Source organism: Meles meles, chromosome 16 (genome assembly GCF_922984935.1).
Source record: "Meles meles chromosome 16, mMelMel3.1 paternal haplotype, whole genome shotgun sequence".
NCBI lineage: Eukaryota > Metazoa > Chordata > Mammalia > Carnivora > Mustelidae > Meles > Meles meles.
Window position 1 is genome coordinate 47,017,356 of NC_060081.1, and position 21,025 is coordinate 47,038,380.

Here is a 21,025-nt window from a genome sequence, read left to right on the forward strand (position 1 = left end):
ATTGGAAACTATTGTGTCTTGACCCATCGCAGCCCATCAGGCCCCACAGTCCCAGAGGGCTCAAGCCACGATCCTGTCCCTGAATAGTCACGATTTTCCATAGAACATGTCCAATATAAGGGCCAAAATTTTGTTTTCCCTTCCGTGGCAATCAAGAGGTCCCCTCAAAAGCAGCAGGTCTGCTGTGAGGGGGGCTGGCAGAGGCTTTGGCCAGCCCGCAGGTTTCCTTTGACCTTGGTTATGACCAGGAGTGTCGCTGTTAACTGGGAGGCTCGCCTCAAGGTGGAAAACTGCATAGGTTTCCACTGCCACCCCACAGAGCCAAGCTCTGCTGCAGGGCGATGGCGGTGAGACGGTCCCTTCCAGGCTCGTCTCTTTGCCACCCAGAGCTGCTCGGAGGCCGCCTACAGGTGCAATTCAGGCACTGCGGCCTGGGCATCGGGACCAGGGCGGTGGGAGCTAAAGCCCATCAGCATCTCGCTCAGCCCCTCCCTAAACCTGAGCAGACCCCAGTGTGTCCGCCGCCCTCCCCCACCTGGGCTTCCGTATCCTCTGCCCTGGCACTGTTTGGAAAAGAAGCCGGGAGGACTCCGAGACTTTGCAGACTCGGATCGCGGAGGGGGTGGGGCGCGGCCGAGGCTTCCCCTCGAATCTGCGGCAAGCCTGGCTCCGGGAAAGTTTTTCAAAAGTTCCCAGCAGCGCCTGCCCAGGTCGCCTCCGCCGGGCTAGCAGACAGCGGCAAGCACGCCAGCCTCGCCGCCGCCGCCTCTGCCGCTACTGCTGCCAGCAGCGCGCTCTGGGCGGCTCGCTCACTCGCGGGAAGCGGGCCGGGCTCCCGGCGGGCAGGCCCTCCTCCTGGGGCGAAAGCCGCAGCTGACGCAGGCGGCTCGGAAGGCGGAAGCTGCCCCGCTCCGACCGCTCAGGCAGCGTCGCGGCGCCTACACCTGGAGCCCCGACGGGCGGGCACCGGCCCGAGGCGTTCGAGGGGGCTCCTGGCGAGATACCGGGCGCCGCTCGTCCCTGAGCAACGGACCCTAGCAAGTTCCTCGCCGCACCCTACTCCCCTTCCCTCCTGGCCCACAGCTACCGAGGGCAGGGGTCCGCCCTGAGCCCTGGGACGTCTAAGCCGCCCCGCGAGTCCCAGAGCCCCCAGCCCCTTCCAAGTTCCTCCCAGTACTCCCCCTCCCCATCAACCAGAGGGAAGGGGCGTGTCGAGATAAGACACACCCCCTCATGAATATTAATAAGCGCGCATGCGCCTGCTCCGCGCGCTGGGTAGAGGTGGCCAGCCCGGGCCGCTGCTCCCAGACGGGCTCTCCGAGTCCCTCGCCGAGAGCCGGGCGGGCACGCGTCATTGTGTTACCTGCGGCTGGCCCGCGAGCTGGGCTCGGGGTTTTTTTTTTTTTCCTCCCCTCCCTCTCTTCTTTCTAAGCAGCTGATCTGAAAGGGAATAAAAGGCTGCGCATAATCATAATAATAAAAGAAGGGGAGCGCGAGAGAAGGAAAGAAAGCCGGGAGGTGGAAGAGGAGGGGGAGCGCCTCAAAGAAGCGATCAGAATAATAAAAGGAGGCCGGGCCCTTTGCCTTCTGGAACGCGCAGCTCTTGAAAGGGCTTTTGAAAAGTGGTGTTGTTTTCCAGTCGTGCATGCTCCAATCGGCGGAGTATATTAGAGCCGGGACGCGGCGGCCGCAGGGGCAGCGGCGACGGCAGCACCGGCAGCAGCACCGGCCGGAGAACCAGCGCGAGCAGCAGCGGCGGCGGCGTCCCGAGTGCCTGCGGCGCGCGGCGCAGCGATGCGGTCCCCACGGACGCGCGGCCGGCCCGGGCGCCCCCTGAGCCTCCTGCTAGCCCTGCTCTGCGCCCTTCGAGCCAAGGTAGGAGCCCGCCGGGTCTCCCTCCCGGCCCGCCCTCTCCTTTCCCTCGCAGCTCCCTAGACGCCTGCGGTTGAGCGCCTGGAGCGGGCTTGGGAGCCCTCCGGCGCCGGGCTCTCCGGCTGGGTCCTGCGCCCGGGAGGTTCCACCTGGGCTGGGGAAGCCCCGGACCTCCTAAGCCCCCCAGGTGGGGCAAGGGGGCTGCGTTCTCTCCGCTCTTCTCCCCTGGGACAGTCGTCTGATTTCTCCTGCACTCGTGCATTTCATGCCCGGGAAATCACGTTGAGTCTTTGCACTGAGTTTTGCAAAATTATTTTCACTTGGCGCTGAGGGCTTGTCGGGGCGGGCGGGAGGGAGTCGCTGCTTCCACCCTCGAAGAAAACAACTTTCCCCTGCGCTGACCTCCCTCCCTTCCTCGCCGGCAGGTGTGCGAGGCCTCCGGCCAGTTCGAATTGGAGATCCTGTCTATGCAGAACGTGAACGGGGAGCTGCAGAACGGGAACTGCTGCGGCGGCGTCCGGAACCCGGGGGACCGCAAGTGCTCCCACGACGAGTGTGACACGTACTTCAAAGTGTGCCTCAAGGAGTACCAGTCCCGCGTCACGGCCGGGGGGCCCTGCAGCTTCGGCTCGGGCTCCACTCCTGTCATCGGGGGCAACACCTTCAATCTCAAGGCCAGTCGTGGCAACGAACGCAACCGCATCGTGCTGCCTTTCAGTTTCGCCTGGCCGGTGAGTGAGCGACGCGGTGAGGAAGGCCCGCAGCGGTCCGCACCCGCGCCTGCCAAGTCCCGCTCTCTCTTTTGCGAGAGGGATTTAAAGGGCCTTGGCTTGAAACTCCACGCTAACTGGAAAAGTCTTGCGGGGTGGGGTGTTAAGCAGCCGAGACTCAAGGGTTAGATCTCAGCAGGCCCCGTCTTCGAGGCTTTTTGCTAAGCGCACAAAAGTGGGGAGCCCACAGGGGTTTGTGGGGGCAAAGCTCCCAGGAAGGCCGGTTTAAACTTGCACCTCTGAGGCCCTAGAGTGACCACCCCCCCTCCCCCCCCACCCCAACCCGAGCTGGGAGTCATTACAGAAGGTCTTCGCTTAACCAATTAAACCCGCTGCGGCCGTGGAAGGCGACGCGGCGCAGCTTTGGCCTTCGAACGCGGTCCAAGTCGGCACCCTCCCTTTTCTCGTGAGCCGCCTGGAGGGCGGGTGTGTCTTTCCTGGAGGGTGTGGGGGAGCCTGTTTCCCGCTGCTCCCCGGGAGACTTTGGGGCGTGCGGGGACGCGCTCCGGGCTGGATGTAAGGACGCGGGGGCGGCCGCCTCTTGGGGCGTTGGGGGGGGGGGGGTGTCTCTGGGCCTTGGCTGGAACTGGGAGCCCGAGAGCCTCCGCCCCCTGCCGGCCCCTTCCTGCCCTCGCCCCCGCGCGGTGTAGCCCTTGTGGCCTCACTTCCAGCGGTTCCCGGGCTCTGGAACCAGCTGTGTTTGCAAACTTCCCCGGGAAGGGCGGGGGTGCGCCCTCGTCCGGCGGGCGCCCGGCCCCCGCTAGCCTCCGGGGGCGTGTCAAGGCCTGGAAGGGGCGGCCCGCTAGAGGCGGCTGCTGAGCGTGCCAGTGCGTGGACCCCCGCCCCGTGTGCCGCTCGAGGGCCCGTGCCCTGCTGTCCGACCCTGCAACGAGGCCCTTGCAACATCCCAAACTGGGTAGAAGGAAGATGAGTGTGATTGCAGAAGGGGAGGAAAGGGGAAAAGGCTGGTGCCCTCTGCTCCGCTCCTGCTGTCCAGGAGGAGTGGCTCGTCGCCAGGACTGGGGCTTGGCCCAGCCCGTGCTGCGAGGGTGGGCGGTGAGGGGGAGGGGAGAGGGAAGCTCGGTGCCCCGGGGGAATACTCTCCGCCACGTGCTCCGGTGGGGTGCGCTCTGCTGCCTCCTATCCGAGGGCTGGGGCTGTGATTCGCATCGCCAGGAGGGGAGGGAGGGGGAGAGTGCCTTGGGGCGTGCGTGTGTGTATGTGTGTGTATCTTGGGGTGGCTCTCAAGGCCCGCATTTACTGGAGCTGGCGTTATAAAGTGCCCTCTGCCGTGGGTGAGATAAGACAGTTATCGGAAACATGCAATTGAAAGGGACTTAGAAAAACCCACTGTACGTAGAGTTCTCAGAGAATGGAGGGCTGTGTCTGTTGTGGGATTTCAATTTTACAAAGAGTGTTTATCTTGTTTGTTAATCCCCTACTAGGGAGAACTTTAAAGAGTCTGGCCACTTTTTTTCTGACTGTGCCCAAGTTAACTGAATATTGACCGCCCTTGAACTTGTGTTTGGAGTTTTGGGGGGAAGGGGCCTGCAGGTGGTTCCACCCTCCTGAGGATCAGTCCTGAGCCCCTTGCTTTTCACAAGACCATAAAAGGAATCTTATTAGTGATGTGGAAAAGCTGCAGGCCTGGCTGAGGCTCACTTTGGAGAGTAGGGTCAGAGGACGGCTTGGATGAGAACAGGGAGACTTGTGCCCTGGACTGGCTCTGGAAAAGTGACCTAGAAGGTGTGTCTGTCCCCATTTGACACTTGGCAGAGTCTTAGATGGGAAATGAACAGAAGCGGTGTGTGGGGCAGGGAGACGATTGATATGCTGGGGCTCTTCTGTGGTTTCAGGGCCCACGGGTCACCAACCATGAAATAGACTCTCGGCTTTTCTAGAATAGGGAGACCACTGGGGCTACACTGAGTGTGGTTCTTTTGAAGTTGGGCCAAATGCATGTATCACTCATAAATGAGTCTCCACCCTGCCCCCCCCCCCCAAAAGGCCTGTTGTGAAACATAAGCCTCACTTCCCAAGAGAAAGTGGCATTTAGGTGTATTGTTTTAGTTATTTTCCCGAGTGTGGTTAGAGAAACACCACAGTCTGTAACTTTCAAGAATGATTCCAGGGTGAGTGTTAACCGAAGTGAAAGCACTTAGGTATTGAACTACATAGAGCAGTTTCATTCAGTTTGGCAGTTAAATATTAATAAGCATGTCTATTTAAAACTGACTTGAATAAGTAATAACTGAACTTGGTACAGAATTGAAGATGGAAAGATGATATGAGTTTTTTGTTTTGGTTCGGTTTGGTTTTAAAATCAAACCACCTTGGACTTCCAGCCACTTGCAGCCCTGATCCTTAAGCAGTCACAATCACCAATCGCCTGGGTGCTCCCCAGTGTGCTGATCATGAAAGGGCTGTGGTCCAGGGTGCAAGGTGGAAGGTCAGTTTAAAAGGTGGTGTAATTCTTGGTTTTGGTTGGGAATTATGACCGATGGCAATCGAACAACTGTTCCTGTTCTAGTAGAGGAAGAAGAGGAAACGAGCGGTCACATTTGAAATCTAGTCCACATTCCGTGTCCACATGGGGAGCTCTCTGGAGGTGGGTCTGCCCATTGGGTAGTATCTGATTATGTTCCAGTGGCTGTCTGCTGGCCCAGCTCCAGGCTCATGGTTCTCATTGTGGCTTCTAATCCCCCTACCAGTGCTGTGCTCACAAGGCCTTGACTCGAAGCAACGGGTCTGATTTATGACCCTCCAATCAGGGGACCCAGTGATAAGAACATACTTTATGGAAGGTAATTGGGCTTAACAGGAAGTGATTTGGGAATAGCCATTTATAAGTCATTGAAATGGTTAAGTTGCACGTCCCAGAATTAGTGCTAAATCCTGGTAGTACCTGCTTATTAAAAATCCATTAGGGCACTTACCACTACCCAGCCCCCAAAGCATTTTAGGAACTGCAGAACCCCAGTTCGCTGAATTGATGCATTGCAGGTCCCGCAGTGAAGTGAATGTAGAGAAACCTGGGGGGCAGCAGTTGACGTATCTGGTCTCTTCTTGGCCTCCTATCTAAGTGGCATTGACGGTGATAAAAGGCTGCTGAGAGCAACTGAATTGTTCAGGGAAATCCAATGAAGTATATGTTTCTTGCATACCAGAGGGATGCCAACTTTGGCCCCCGTCACACTTAAGGCCTGATTGAACAACTGCCAGGGGTTTGGGTAAATCAGATGCCCCCACAAGGTTCATCATAGAGTGTAATTGACATGTCTCTGTCTTCATGCCCTCTGCTGCATTTCTGGGTTCCTGCACCTCTTGTAGGTGTGGTGTGGACACATGGAGGGTGGAAGGATGGGGTTCTCATTGGAACTGGCTCCTTTCTGCAGCCAGTCTCTACAACCCATGCAGACAAACAGCACCCCCAGGATTGTAAGTGCTCAGAGCAAGGGATTTTCCTCACGTGGAGAAAACCTCTTCGGCTCTCAGACGCCTGTGTCAAATTAGAGTGATGAAATGGCATGTCTGTATTGCAAAACCAGGCTTGGGGGGCAGGCAGGGGAAGTGGGCCTGTGTTCACTTTGTGCTAAGTGTCTGCAGGATGGCTGTTCCCCACATGAAATTCCCATTCAGGGTACTTGGTTTCTAATTCTTTTTTTTTCTCTTCCAGGTGTAAAGTGCTCTGTGTTTTCTTCCTCCTTATTGTCTTGTTTCTTAGCAACTTATTAAAACCTCCAGTACTTCAATGCATTGTGACCCACCAACTGCACACCTATAATTCTCCAGGGACTTTATACATGTGTAGAGAACAGTGAAGCTTTTGGCATACAGGCATCTGGGGTGAGGAGGAGCGATAGCAGCCTCTTTCAGGCTTGTCACTCCCCTGAAAACCAGAGATGTGAATACTGCCTAAAATCTTTATAGCGAAGAGGGGCAAGGGACCCTTTGGGTAGAAAGTGTGTGGGATGTTTAGCATGGACGAAAAAAATGTTACCCATGAAGAAATGCAGCCAAGGCAACAAGGAGCCTTCATGTTCCTGATTGGGAAACAGGGATGGAAACGGAGGCCATGACTGGCTTCCCAGCAGCCACCAGCCCATCGTAAAGGGCCAGCACTTGGTTCCAATGTCCGGCTTTCCAGATTATGCATTCTTGCATTGTAACTGATCTGTGGATATGCCTGTACTTAGTTAGCATGGTCATCCATAAAGGCCAATATTCCAGAGCATTCCCCCCTTGATAAACTTCTCTAAGTGTGTTCCTTCTGAGAGAAGGGACACTTGGCTCCAGCTTTGAGATACACTTTAAAAATTAGAACGAAATACATTTGACCTGCTTTATGACTTTAGGAAGATGCATTAGGATGTATGGGTCGTGAGGATTCTTGTGTTTTCTAGAATGGTGGCAGAGGTGGGACAGGGTTCCGCATTCAAAGTGCCCTTCCTTTAACTTGGTTTGTAGTGCTGAGTGGCTGCTTTGGGATCTCCTCGCTGGTTTCTGACCACGAAGGGGACTGCCCTGCCCTGCGGCCCTTGTTTTCACGGTGCCCGCGACATTTGTCACTGGGGCAGGGCAGTGTCTGTGCAGGGAAGAAGTTCTGCAGCGTGGCTCCCATTGGTGAGAAATGGTACATAAATAGTCGAACACTCCCAGTCCTCTACCAGCTCAGCCCAGTTTTTTGCACTTTTGGTAAATAAGTAGAAAGGCTTCTTGTTCAGGCTTGCTCTGTGTGAACCGGACGGTTGTGCTTGGCTGGCTTCTCGGTATTCTATCTATTAACCTCGCCACCCTTTTGTAACTGGTGCATTTAATTATCAGTGGGATGCTTTTCAAACAGGTAAGGGTAATGATGGGAAAGGGGGTGGGGGCATCTCATGGAGAGCCTCCAATCTGGATATGAGCTGTGGGGCCCCCTTGGGGAGACTTTGAGGTGGGCTTTCATGAGAAAATCGCCCTTTGTAACCAGATCGGACTCTATTGAAATGTCAAGCCCCCCAGACTAAATTGCTGTCTCCGGCTGAAGTCTCCTGAGCCTGGCCACTGTGGGGCAGTTGTCCTTTCTTCAAGCCTCCCCTTGCCGCAGCCGTGGGATCCGGCGAATTGTGCTGGCGGGCAGGCGAGCGAGCGTGCGCCCACCCATGCAATTGCCGAAGCCTTTATTTCATACGTCTGTGACCGGAATATTTTATACCGTGGCCACCCAGACGCAGGCAGGACAATAGTGTGGCCGAATTGACTGAAACGAGGATTACAGAGAATAATGCAGCCTCTCCAAAAATACTGCTAATACAGGGCCCGCGACAGGAAGCGCCAGTTGAGTCAGCAGAGCGCAGGGCCCCCGACCAGCCTGGGGCCAGGCCGACCGCCTCGCACAAAGGCCCCCCCGGGCACGGCGGGCACTCCCGGAGCGTGGGCTCCTCGGCCGCCGCGCGCGTGCCGTTTGGATGGCGGTTTGTTTGTGTCCATCAGCTTGGCAGGAATGGCAGCAGCCTCTTCTTGGGGCTTGGTTTGGCCGCCACTGTTGCCAGGAAAAGGAAGTTCCCAGCTGCCAACACAATTACCTTTGTTTCTTACATCCCCCTTCTTAATGTGGCAATTAAGTGCTTACCACTCTGCCTGGTGCCAAGGTAACCGCTGCCTGCCCGCCTGCAGCCGCGCGGCCCCAGGGACGCCTGGGGATGCCTGCGGAGCCAGAGGCCAGGGCCTTCCTCTAGGTAAAAGGCCAGGGCGGTCTTCCCCTAAGTCGTCCTGAGAGCTGGCCATGCCTCTTTCCTGCTGTACCAGCTCCCAGACCGGCTCTGGGGCCAGATTGCCCTGGGCCTGGAGGTGTGGGAAGGGGGAGATGCACACCCACACACAGGTTCTCTTCACTGCCCCTCCCTCCTGCTTTGCCCCCAGGCTGTCGCTCTGGGGAGACCTTAAGAGAAAAGAGGAAAGCAAGGGGCCTCTCCTAGTCTTACTGTGGTAGTGGGAAACCAAGAAAAAAACAGGTATTCTCTATTTGTGTCTTGTGGGCGATGGTTTTGTATGAACTGGTTAAGTTGGACACCTGCCCATCATCTGGCCTGGGACCCCCTTTCCAAGCCCTTGGGGGAGCTGCCCAGGGGCTTGGCCTCTGCTGGGGGTCAGATCTGCAGTGACCAGTTGGGGGTGACATGATCCTAGCAGATTGCATCTGATTTTTCGGCCTGGTATTGGCCCAGTAGGGTGGCATAAAGCGCGTGGTCTGACTCTCCCGAGTCGGGATGCATATTCTGGATGTACAGAGGTCAAGCGTGGGCCTGGGAAAAATTAAAGTTCCTAGCAGCTAATAATCATTACCAAATTATCTTGATTGTTGATCTATAGTGTGGGGATGGAGTGGGAGGTAAGAGAGTCTCCTAACAGGGGCCTTGGAGGGAATCCTTTCTTCTGAAGGCTGGGTGGGAGGACTCCTCCGGCTGGGGAAGTGAGGCCTAGAACCAGAAGCCCTTCTCAGAAACCAGGGAGAGAGACGGTCCAGGGCGTCTTACTTATTTATTATTTTTTTGGCAAAGCTGGAGCCCCCAGCCCTCACCCCCTTGTCTACCTCTGAGAAAGCCGTTCACAAGAGAGCATGACACTTGGGGTCCTGAGCTAAGTGCTGCTCTGTGTCCCTCTTTTCCCTTAAAGTTGGGCACTGTTGGTCAGTGCCTCCGGAGGTCTTCCCAGTTTAGGCGAGGAGGAGTCTGATACACAGCTTGATCTTTCAAGCTCTTGTGCAAGGACTGGGGCGGGCGGGGCGGTGGGGGGTTGTCGGTGGAGAATGCCTCCTCCTCTGAGCGTGAAGCCCAGTCCTGGCACGCCTTCCCCTTCTGTGGGGATTGTGGCTATGACACGTTGAGTGCCTGTGCCAGTCTGTCAGGACTACGGGTATCAATGCATTTAATCAGAAGATTAATTACAACAATACGTGGAAGTAGAGAACGTGGGTCTCAACGCGGCCAGCGATCCAAGGGCTTAATGATACAGAAGGAGCCCCACATCTGGCCTCATTTGGACTTGGCTCTCGCCTCTAATCGGGAGAGAAATGTAAATTCTTGCTGCTCTCAGGGAAGAGTCCTGTAATTTGTAGTAAGTCCCAGAAAACTTAGAGGCTGTAAATAAGGTGTAACTTTTACTAATAAAATGTTAACGACGACGACAATGAATTTGGACCCAGGGCCACCAAACAGGAGAGGGCTGGGTATGTGCCTTGGCTTGCCTGGTTTTGCTTGCTCTTCTGAGCATTTTCCCACAGTTATCAGTGAACGGAATGGAATCCTACTCTGCTTTGAGTATGAAACATATTTCGGCTGAATTCCAAGGCAGGGTCTATCACAAGATATTTTTTGTATTCGGAGACAACACGCTGTGTCTGTGTGAGCAGTAAGCTTGCCTAGTGTTATGAATGAAGCTCCTTTTTTTTTTTTTTTCCTTTTGCTCCTTTTTTTTTTTTTTTTTTTGCCTCCCCTTGTAGGTGCCTTCTGTTGGTGACAGTGTTTCTGGCGGCTGGGTATTATTTGAGTGAAGTGCTCAATGTGCTATTTCCGATGCATTGGGATCTGACGGTGACAAGAGGGACAGGGGGAGGAAGGGCTCCTGTGCCTTTTCTCCCCACGCCACTCCGATATAGTCCTCCAGCGCCAAGATAGCAGGTTTATTTAAACCCTGGTGTTCTGTGAGACTGACCTCATTCTAAATTACAAACGAAGATTGGAGTAAAAGCGGGAATTTGCTAATGGCTTGGATTTGAGGGGGGAGGGTGGAATTCTGAGATAAGCCTGGAAGATAAAAGGTGCCTTCAGTATAATAGCTGGCATCCTGCCAGTGTCCAGGGAATTTGTTTAGTTGGTGGACTCTGATTATGCCTGGAATGTTAGATCTTATTGACAGATAAGTCCATCAATACCTATAACCCATGGGTGTGTGGTTATTTCTCCCTTTTGTATTTTGGTCCCCAGAGTCTGTCCCCCAAGGACCCCGAGTTAGGTCACCGCCTTTGTCTTAGTCTCTTTGCACTTACCCCCCCACCCCAGCTTCCTAGAGTCACCTGATACTTGTGGGAGCTGAGATGGTCTTGCACAGACAGGGCTTTCAAAGGGGTTCTGAAAAGGAAAAGGGGGCCTCCCTAGGGACTGCCCCACCAGAGCCCAAAGTGTAACCTTAGCAATACCCGGCCCCTCACTGAATTACTCCCCCACCCCCCACCCCTAGCTACAAATACCTGGTTATGTTGGCTTAGAAAAAATTTGTGTGTGTGTGTGTGTGTGTGTGTGTGTGTGTTTCCTCATGCGCTAGAGTTAGGGGCGTGGAAAGTTTTGGGAAACTGTAGAGGGTTCACTTATAGGGGGGTGGTATCTCCTGATCATGACTTTGGGTTGCTTGCATAAGATAATGATGACTGACTGCAGAAGGAGTCAGCCTGGGGGTGGGTGCCAGGGAGGGGAGTGACCTCAGTTCCACCGAAAACGGAGTTTTCATTTTGGCTTTACTGTTTTGTTTGGTGAGGTGTGCGGGGGAGGTCGGAGCTGACCCCTATTCCTGACTACTAAGCTGCTGTTGTTCTGTGTTGCAGAGGTCCTATACTTTGCTTGTGGAGGCGTGGGATTCCAGTAACGACACTCTCCGTAAGTATCCCAGCAGTGGGCTCTTCTCCGGGTGTGCCCTTCTGGAAGCAGTGTGCTTGGCGTATGGTACTGTCAGAGCTGGATCTGTCTGCTGGGTGCTTCTGAGGACTTGGACCACTTGCTGCTATCTGCGTCCACCCTGCCCCCACCTCCCACCCTCTCAATCTCCACCCCAGGGCGAACTGCTCCGTGGAGTCCTTTCCACAACCTCCCCTAGAAGGTCCACCTGGAATATTAAGTGGCCGAGATGGAATCCCAGTTAACTGAGTCCCTGAATGTTGGACCTAGATTATCTTCAGGATAGAGATCTTAATGGTTTTACAACTTTAAACCCTTGTAGACTGCGAAAGGATCAAAGTAGTGACTTTTTTAAAGTCCATTTAAACTTTAAGTGAGTGTTTAATCTCTCATCAGAAAGATGAAGCCCACAAAGGTGGCGCTGGGCTCCGACTCTAACTAAAGACCGACCTTGAATTTCACTTGGTGGGCAGGTGAGCCTCTAGCCGGTCAGCCGGGGTTTTCTTTCCCACACTGCGCATGACCGCCCTTTCATTGAAGCGGAGTCCCAGAGCCTCACAGGCTCCACGGCTGCCTTGCCCCCCCCCCCCCACCCCCCTTGTGAAAGAGGGCAAGGGTTTCAGGGCGGGTTGCTTTTCAGAGGTGTGAGGGGTGGCTTTTGGTGGGGAGGTCACAGAGGGCGTGTCTGGCAGTGGCAGCCGCCTGGCTTACACGGGGTAGGGTAGTCTTTGCTCCTTGACTGTGACTCGAAGACGCTCTCCCTCCCTCGCCGAAAGTGCGCGCTTCCGTTTTGCGGGCAGGATCTGGACCGCTGTCCTGGGAAAACTTGATTCATACTGAAATCCCTTAGTCTGCGTAGGAGGAAGGGTTGATCCAACTCTTTGTCTTTGCCCTCCTTCTCTGACGGTCTCCTCCCTTTTGTTTCTCTACCTCACTGACCCTTTCTTTGTTTTTGCTGTTGATAACATTTCCCCTCGTTTTGTTTTCTCAGCATGCCTTTTTTTTTTTTTTTTTTTTTTTTTTAAGTGGATCCGAGAATGGCAAGTGCCCAGAGTGGGCCCAGTGAGGGTTTGGTACTTGTGAGGCAGGCTGTTTTGGGCTGTGTCTGGCTTGTCCCCCACCCACCCCCCAACACTACCCACCCCTCCACTGCCCTGGGGCCATGGAATTATTGCTGAGCCCCAGTGTGTCTGAGGCTCCAGGCCATTTGGGTCCTGCTTTGACATCTGAAACCCAGATCTGTGGACTTCCTCTCTGAGGGGCACCTCTGTCCCACTGTGGTGTGGTGGCAGGGGAAGGGGTAACCAGCTGTGGTGGTGGCCGATTCCAGTCAGGGTCCCAGACACGTGTGTTTTCTCCACCCTCCCCTACCACAAACATTGGAGACTGTGTGAGCCTGGTGTCGCTGTGACCTGGTTACAGTGGTAACTAAGCATTGGGAAGATGGGAGCTGGGGAGAGGGGAGAGAGATGCTGCAGATATTCTGGTGCAGAGGTCCTTTTCTTCCCTTCCCGCTGAGATGTTAAAACAGTCTGGTTGAGTGAACATCCTTGGGATGGATCCTGGCTGGTGGCAAGAGCTGGCTCAGGATACCTGTTAGGGTGTGCAGGACCCCTAGCCTCTGCAGGGCCCTTCCTGGGTCTTCCCTCACCCCACAGGTCAGGTAGCTAGCTGTACCCCAGGGAAGCTGGTGCCCCTCCAGAGCTGCCCACGGCTGTTGCACTTCAGGGTAGCTCTGTTTGGGGGTTCTGGGGCATCTTTTCACTGGGGAGGTCGTCACCAGGTCACAGGAAGGACATAAGAAAGCCTTGGGGTAGGGAGAAGGAACTTTCAGACCTCTACTCTTGAAGAAAGGAGTTGCCCCAAACCCCTGGAATGCCTTTGCAGGTCCTTGAAGCTCTCTTTGGGAACCCCAAAGAGGAGGGAGCGCTTTACCTCTTGGCTTAGTCAGCCTCTCTTTTTACAGTGCTTCCAAAGGATCTTGAATTCACGTTCAAAACCATATTTGGCATCTTCTCTCTCCAAATTAGATCCTGCCTAGGGCCCTTCATGGATGACTGGCACCAGCATTTCAACACCTAGTACCATGAGCCAGAAAGCTAGAAGACACCCTGTTGTACCTCCCTTTCTCTGAGCATCCATGTCAGAAACTACCTCCACATTCTGAACAATCTTCCCTCCAGGGCCTCACTGGAGTCCTGCCACCTCCCATCATGTCCCCTGCCACTATGCTGGTCCAAGTCACCATTTGCTGATGCCCAAACTCCTATGGTGGTGGCTGAATTCAGTGCCTTCATATCTGCTCTGGCCCACCTCCACTGCTTTCTCCATCCTTTGCCATCCAGGTCTTTCCAGGGCATTTTCCTTTTTTAATGTAAATATGATTGACCCGCAGTATCCTCTGTTCATTTCTGGTGTACATCTTGATTCAATTTGATGATCAACTTCACTAAGAGAGCCACTTGGCGGCTTCCTGTTGCTCTTGGGACAGCTCTTTGTGTGGCCCAAAAGACCTTGCACAGGCACCTTTTTTCCTCGCTAGCTCCATCCTACGTGCCACATTGGCCACATTGACCTCTACCATATCCAGATTCTGGTCCTATCCCACCGGTCCCTGTTCTGTCCTCAGATGCGTCCTCCTATTCTGTCCTGCTGCAGGGCCCTTGCACATGCTGTTTGCTCTGCCTGGAATGTTTTCTTATTACTTTGCCCTCTGTCCCTCCCGTGGGACTGTATTCCATGAAGACAAAGGCCAAGGATGTGGAGCAATCCAGTTGGAGTTGGCTGCTCTTTGGGGGCCAAGTTGCCAAAATCCTGGCTTCAGGTTAGAGGTCGAACCCTGAGTTTTAGGATGGAGAATTTCTTCTCATGTGGGCTCTGCAGAGAGGGGCTGGCCTAGGTGAAGCCCGGGTGCTGTTTGTGTGTTAGAGTATGTCTAATGCTGGCCTCCTGGCCTTCATCCTCTGAGATCACATCTCTTCTTCTGTTTCAGAGTTGCAGATAAGGGTACAGATTTTTCAGTTTCCCCCAGTGCAAATGGTGTCAGTTTGTGGGACGGCTCAGGAGATGCATCAACACAAATAAGCTTCCTCAGACCAGGTTTTCCTTGACGATGCTCCCGTCCTAGGTTTGTGGGTCGGTGTCGCCACCAGGGTTGTGCTCTGACTCGCCTCACTTCCTCTGCCTTGGCCTGCGAGGCTATAGTGTGGGGGCCTTTGTGCTCCATCTTCACACAGCTGAAGATCACAGGAGGGTCTGCTAATGTCCTTTTCCAGTCATCAAGCTGGACTCCCAAGTGAACTACCCCTTCCCGCCCCCGCCCAGCCCGGATACACCTCTGTGCCGCAAGCTGACAGGAAATACGATTCAGGTGGCAGCAGCTTGGAAGAACAGGCAGCAGACATGATCTCTGTGACCCAGATGCCAGAGAGCACGTCCCACACCCCCGACTCCCGACCTCTGGGCTGCTGGGAGGAACCTGCCACACAGCTGCGAAGTTAGTTCTACAGACCTGTTAGCCACATGGAGGCTTCCAGAACGATCGTTTTCATGTTTCCTAGGCCTAGGCGGAAAGCCTACCAAACTACGGTGAACGACCTGTTGCCCTGTGCCTTGAAGATTGCCCTGGACTCGTGTCTGGGTTGTTGTTACCTGCTCCAGAGATGCTGGAGGCCTGTGAGCCATGTGTTTAAATAACTCCTTTATTAAGCTCTCGTAACCACATGGTAATAGCTCGCTATACTTCTTAATTGAATCAGCAGAGCAAACACACAGTTAATGGAGGGACATTTTTGTCATTCTTTGGCCTGTGTTTATTTGTAAAACTTACTTAGGAAAGCGTTATCTGCGAGTTATTCTGTGCGCACTGGGGTGTAAGTCTGCAGGTATGTGGGCTTGTTCAAGGCTTGTCCTGCCCACAGGACAGTTAAAGCTGGAGGGTGAACGCTGGGGCGAAGCTGGGAGTCGTGTGGACGGAGCCCCTCAGGAGCTCCTCCTCCCCTGGTCACCTGTTGGCTTTGCATGACCTTGTAAATGAGCGCAGGCCCTGGGCCTAGAAAAACGGGTGTGGGTGGGTAAGAACCACAGACGTTGTGAGTAGGTCCTAGTATGGGCTCTCTGAGGTGGCCTCGCCCCTGACGAGGTGGGAAAGGGTTGCTGCTGGCAGGCTTAAGAAAACAAACCCCAGATCAGGCTGCGGTCCTGACTTCATGCCTCGCTTCCTATTCACATCCCTCCCCTGGACTCCTGGCACCAGGTATCTGTGTTTGTGTTTGTACCTGGCTCTTCTCTCAGACTAGATGACAAGTGACCTCAGGGCAGGACCACTGCCTACTCTTGGGAGAGCTGGCTGCCCGAGCTCTGGGTGTGTTCATTCTCAATAGTCACCTTTGAAGGAGCATGACTTGGCTCGGAAAAACCCCCGAGCTACCTATCTCTAAACTGGGGTGCGTTACTTTCCTTCCTCTGCCCCCTGGGCAAAGGTGAAAGGTGAGACGTATCAAGTCTGTGGCACAAGGGCCAGCTGACAATAGCAAAGTTTATCATCCTTCCTAAAAACTACCCCTTTGCTTCCAGTGAAGAGTTGGGAAGGTAGACCAAGGCTTTCTAAAGCAAGACCCAAGACTCTAAAACCAGAAGAGCAGGCTTGCTAACCTTTACCTGGAACCAGGTGCTTTCTATAATATGTAAAGGGCTTTTGCAAATGGCCAACGATGCAATAGAACACTTCGCAAAGGAGAGAACCGGTCACAGTTCACAGGAACAGCTACAGATGGCTTTGTAACCACGTGGAAGGGTGCTCACCATCCCTTAGTTAAATGCTAATTAAAGTAAGAGCTGCTGCTTTCCCTATCAGGCAGAGATCAGAAAGTTGGATAACCTGTGCAGTGTTGGCATCGCCATCAGGAAACCCAGTTTCCTGTTCAGGTGGAAAGACAGGCCGGCGGGGCTTCACTCACAGTACTTCGCGGCTGGCTGGGGATGGATGTGGATTGGGTGCGCTTCTGTTTCTAGAAGGTCTCTTACTGCTAGAATCATGCACACGGGCAGATGGGTTCAGGGATGTTCGGCGTGGCTCTGCTGAATTGTAAAAGGTCAAAAGAAGTATTGCAACTAGGTAAACGTGTTTCGTCATATTCCGGGATAGGGAAATACTACACACCCGTTAAAAAGGGTAAATAGATGTAAAAAGGTGGTTGCCTCTGGGGAGGGGGCCAGCCCTTGCACTTGTCTACCCCCCCTTTTTTTTTTTTTTTGGTCTGCCCTTTTGTACTGTTTGCATTTTGCATGGTGTGCATTTGTGTCCATTATTAAAAAGAGGCAAAATGGTCAGGGGAGAAGTCTCTGTTGTAAATGTTAACATAATCAATGCTTTTTGATTTTTATTTATTTTTTTTTTGCTTCCAGAGCCTGACAGCATTATTGAAAAGGCTTCACACTCGGGCATGATAAACCCCAGCAGGCAGTGGCAGACGCTGAAGCAAAACACAGGGGTTGCCCACTTTGAGTATCAGATCCGCGTCACCTGTGATGACTATTACTACGGCTTTGGCTGCAATAAGTTCTGCCGACCCCGAGATGACTTCTTTGGACACTATGCCTGCGACCAGAATGGCAACAAAACATGCATGGAGGGCTGGACGGGCCCAGAATGTAACAGAGGTGTGTGGGCCTGTTTTGGGTGGGTTATAATCACTGCTGAGTGTCTGTCGCCATTGGGGTCACGTTCTCTCTCCATCTAGTCAAGTGGCTGGGGGTTGGGGGGAGTGTTTGCGCTGTTTTCTAGTCCTGAGGGCCAAAGATGCTGTTGGTGCCCACCCCCACCCCCCCACAACTCCCACCCAACGTGTTAGCTGCTAACAGCTCACAGCTGTTCCTTCTCTAGAGCACTGGCCTTGGCCAAACAGCCACTCCATGCCCTTCCCTCCAGCTCACAGTGTGTGAATGACTGGATGGGGGTACAGAAGCCAGCCCCCCCGCCCCGCCATACTCCAGGGGTTCCCCTGGGATTAAGCTGAAGCCAGACTCCAGCTGAGACCCTTGCTTAGCTCTTTCCCCTGCCCCATCTGCTGCCTTCAGCTCCCTTCTGAACCCAGATCCCTGTCTCAGGCTCTGCTTCTAAGAAACCTGACTCAAAATGGATGCCAAATGGGAGAGGGTTAGCTCCATGCCCCAACTTGTGATCTTGTAGGAAATGATGAACCCTGAGCTCAGGGTGGCCTCCTGGCAAGTCTTCATGGGGCATTAAGGGGGCAGGGGAGAGTGGTGAACCTGAGCTTTCAGACCCATCACAGCCATGTAAGCTCGCAGATGTGCTTTCGGCTGTCCCAGCCCTTCTCTGGGATTCAGGAGTTAACTGCATAGTCACAGATGCTCACAGCATCATCTGTGGTTTTTACCTTTACGAAGCTTCTAATTCATAGCAAATGGGTAATTTTAGTTGACCAGAGTAGGCCCTCACGAACATGACTGCACTCTGCTTATTTCACCTAATTCTTTCAGGACACACTCAAATTAAAAAGGGAGTTTTTGAATTGTGACCGAAGGGCAGGACAAAGAGGAATTTGCAGGTCTCCTGAGCTTTCCTTAAATAACTAGAGTTCTAAAAGGATGGCATTTCTGGGATCCAAATGAAAGAATTGGCAAATGTACTTAAAGTAGTTGGTGTTCTAAAAATCAGTAACAATTACTTAAAAACTATGTTTAGTATTTTTTTTTTTTTTTACCATCTGTTTAAATTTGTTTTATAACTAACGCAGAATTGCTTTGCAAGGATACTTTGTAAAAGTACCACCCGATCTGGCCTCCGGATTAGCCTGCCAAATGAAGCCAGCCCGGTTGGCTCTGTTGGTCCCATGGGATTTTTGAGCCATCAGGCGTTTTAGGGGGTGGGGGCGTGGGGCTTAAGGAGGCTGGGACTCCTCTGAATGTGCCCTCATGGGACAGAGTGGTTGAGATGAGGAAGGATCATGGCTCCTGTTCTTTTGGAGAGGGTGGGAATTGACGGGGAGCAGGGTAGCTATTGTTGAGAGAGACTGGATGAAGACCCCCTCCCCCCAACCCCGCCCCCATCGATTTGCCTGCGTTTTGTCCCTGAGTAGTATCATGTTTTGGAGATCTGCTAGCATGGCCTTGAAGTTGAAAGCTGGATTTGCTATTTGGGCACCTCCCATCTTCCTCTCCTTACAATGGACTTGACATGAGATCTCTTAGAGTCGTGGATTTTGTAGGCTTAATGTACTAGGCCATTCTGGACGTTGGTGGTGCAGGAAAAAGTGTGCTTGACTCATCTTTGTCTGTTTTTTGTTTTCTGTTTTTTTGTTTTGTTTTGTTTTTTACAGCTATTTGCCGACAGGGCTGTAGTCCCAAGCATGGGTCTTGCAAACTCCCAGGAGACTGCAGGTAAATGACTAAACTTTAAAAAAAAATTAATCTTTTAGTGCCAGCGGGGGACTGAATTTATTGTGAATACGCCTCTTAGGGGGACAAGAAAGCTTAAAAAAAAAAAAAAAACAAATAGGCACATCCGAAGCTTATTAAATTATACCAGCTGTCTGGTGGAATGTGCACACTTCTCTCTTGGAAGAAAAAAAAAACTCTTTTGGGCATAGTCAGTGACTTCATGTATTAACTGTTCTGTAAATTGATAACACGTTTTTATAATCTTCCTCTTAAAGTGCTAATGGATGAGATGGAGGGATGTGGGTTTCTTGGAGTCCGTCTCCTCCCCCAGCCTGGTTTTCCATCTCCCAGCCCTCCCCCACTTTTCCCATCACTAGGGGACAGCGGAGCATTCTTTAGAATGGGATTAGTACAATCTCCTGGCCCCTTTGCAGGCAGGAGCCAGGCCGGTGCTGAGAGGTTAATGGCTGAGCTGGAATCTTGTCAGTTGAGCCTGATGAATGTAGACTTTTGCTGCTGGCCTTTGAAGTCTGTTCTTTTATGGTCCCGGACAATGCAGAAGCCAAACCAAGACCCACCCCGACTGCTTCGTGATTACAGTTTTTGGAACCTTCTTGAAATGTACATGATGCCAATTTGGGGGAGAGGCTTGTGTCAGGAGATGGTGTTGGTGGCTGTGGCATTTTGACAGAGTCTCACACTTCACTCTCCCTCCTCCCAGATCTGAAGGATTAGCAGATTGAGGGGGCCACTGAAAGGATCCTTGGGGCCTATCACTTTTGCCGTAGAAGCCCCCTGGTTTGAGCCAAGGGAGGCCTACGAAACCGTCTAAACCAGTGTTACCTCAAACTCCCGTTTCCTGGTGCTGTTAAGATGCAGAGCCTGATCCCATAGGTCTGGCTGGGCCTGAGTCTCTGCCTTTCTGTCAAGGTCCCCCCCCCCCCCCCATGACACCACTCTTGCTGGTGGGACCATACTTTAGGAATTGCTGCCCCAGACTTCAGTGCCCATGTCAGTAATTTCCCGAATTAACAGAGGAAGTATTGAAATGCTGATTCCTGGGTGCCACCTCACACCCACGGAATCCCTGGCCAGGGTTTGGCCCAGGAATCTGTATCTTGGCTAGCCCCCCAAAGGATCATGCTGCCCAGTGTATCTGGTGGACTGCAGCTTTAGGAAGAATTCTCAGCAGAGGGTGTAGGGGGTTCTCTGTGGCAGCTCTCCTACCACATCTGTTGCTCTCCTATGCAGCCAGGGGAGGGGAAGGGGGGCACTGAGCTCAGAGGCCTGACTGAAGTGAGAACTAAGGCAGCTGGAAGTAAAATGAAACCAGGTTGATCTGGAATTGTGTCTTCCTGCACTTCAGAGAGAAGCTTATTTTCTGGAAGGCTGGGGTTGGGAGGGGGATGTTCTCGTCCTTAGCCCCATTGGTGGAAGCTGAGCGTGTATTTGAAAGCACTGCTGTCAAAAGTTCGAGCAGGGAGCCACCTGCCTTCACCCTCCTTAATTAAGGATGTTCTAGAGAAAGTCAGGTCAGCAGCGCTATTAGCCTCTCTGGGCCTGCTCCGTGCTCAGATGAATATCAGCAGAGGCCGACTGCGATTTCTGCTACTGTCATCAGAATGGGCACGCCACTGCGCAGGGGAGGGCACTCCCAGCTGGAACAACAGGCTTTGTTTCCAGAATTTAGCCCTTTCTCTTTCGAAGTCTCCCCTCCCACTCCCTGCCCAGACACGCACCGGTGCCCTTATTTACTTAAGGTGTGATTTTCCCACACATCATTTGCATAGTCTCCCAGCCCATCTTGTTCTGCCTACCTTGAAAGAAAATCAAAACAGAACCTTCTAGCTGAGGAAGTTCAGGCTGTGTCCTGCTCCCGAAATAGTTGAATGGCGAGTTACCTGTAAGCTGTTTTACGGATTATGTATTACAGAGGCGGTGTATTTTTTTTTTTTGTTTTTTTCCCACATGAGAAAACTTCATTGGTTTTGTCGTTCCCAAGTAGATTGAGATTCCTTCTCCTGGGTGCACATGCTTGCTTTATGGCAAGCCTGCCAATAATATCAAACTTAATGATGAATCATCGTAGGAGGAAAGTCACTTCAAATTCTCATGAGAACCTTAATCATGTATTATTAAGCTGGGATAACTTTGTGGATGCCTCTTTTAGGGTCAGTATTTTTATTTGTTTTCTTTTGAAGTCATCCATGGCCTCTTGTGGTTTATTCTTTATGCTTGGGGATCCAGCTCTCATTAATTAGGAGGTGAGGCTGGGTCCTCAGCTGCTGCTTCTTGCTTTTATTAGGCAAATTGAAGAGGTGTAGCCATCCA

General features: G+C 52.9%; 1 protein-coding gene across 1 annotated transcript in view; it reads left to right on the top strand.

Moving 5' to 3' along the window:
* Positions 1-1,301: 1,301 nt before the first annotated feature.
* Positions 1,302-21,025, top strand: part of JAG1 (jagged canonical Notch ligand 1) — a 34,686-nt gene continuing 14,962 nt past the window's right edge. The window contains exons 1-5 of the mRNA XM_045980642.1: positions 1,302-1,875; positions 2,298-2,603; positions 11,224-11,275; positions 16,700-16,954; positions 18,634-18,694. Of these exons, the coding sequence (XP_045836598.1) occupies positions 1,795-1,875; positions 2,298-2,603; positions 11,224-11,275; positions 16,700-16,954; positions 18,634-18,694 (755 nt within the window). The 5' untranslated portion in view covers positions 1,302-1,794. The remainder of the gene's footprint in view (positions 1,876-2,297; positions 2,604-11,223; positions 11,276-16,699; positions 16,955-18,633; positions 18,695-21,025) is intronic.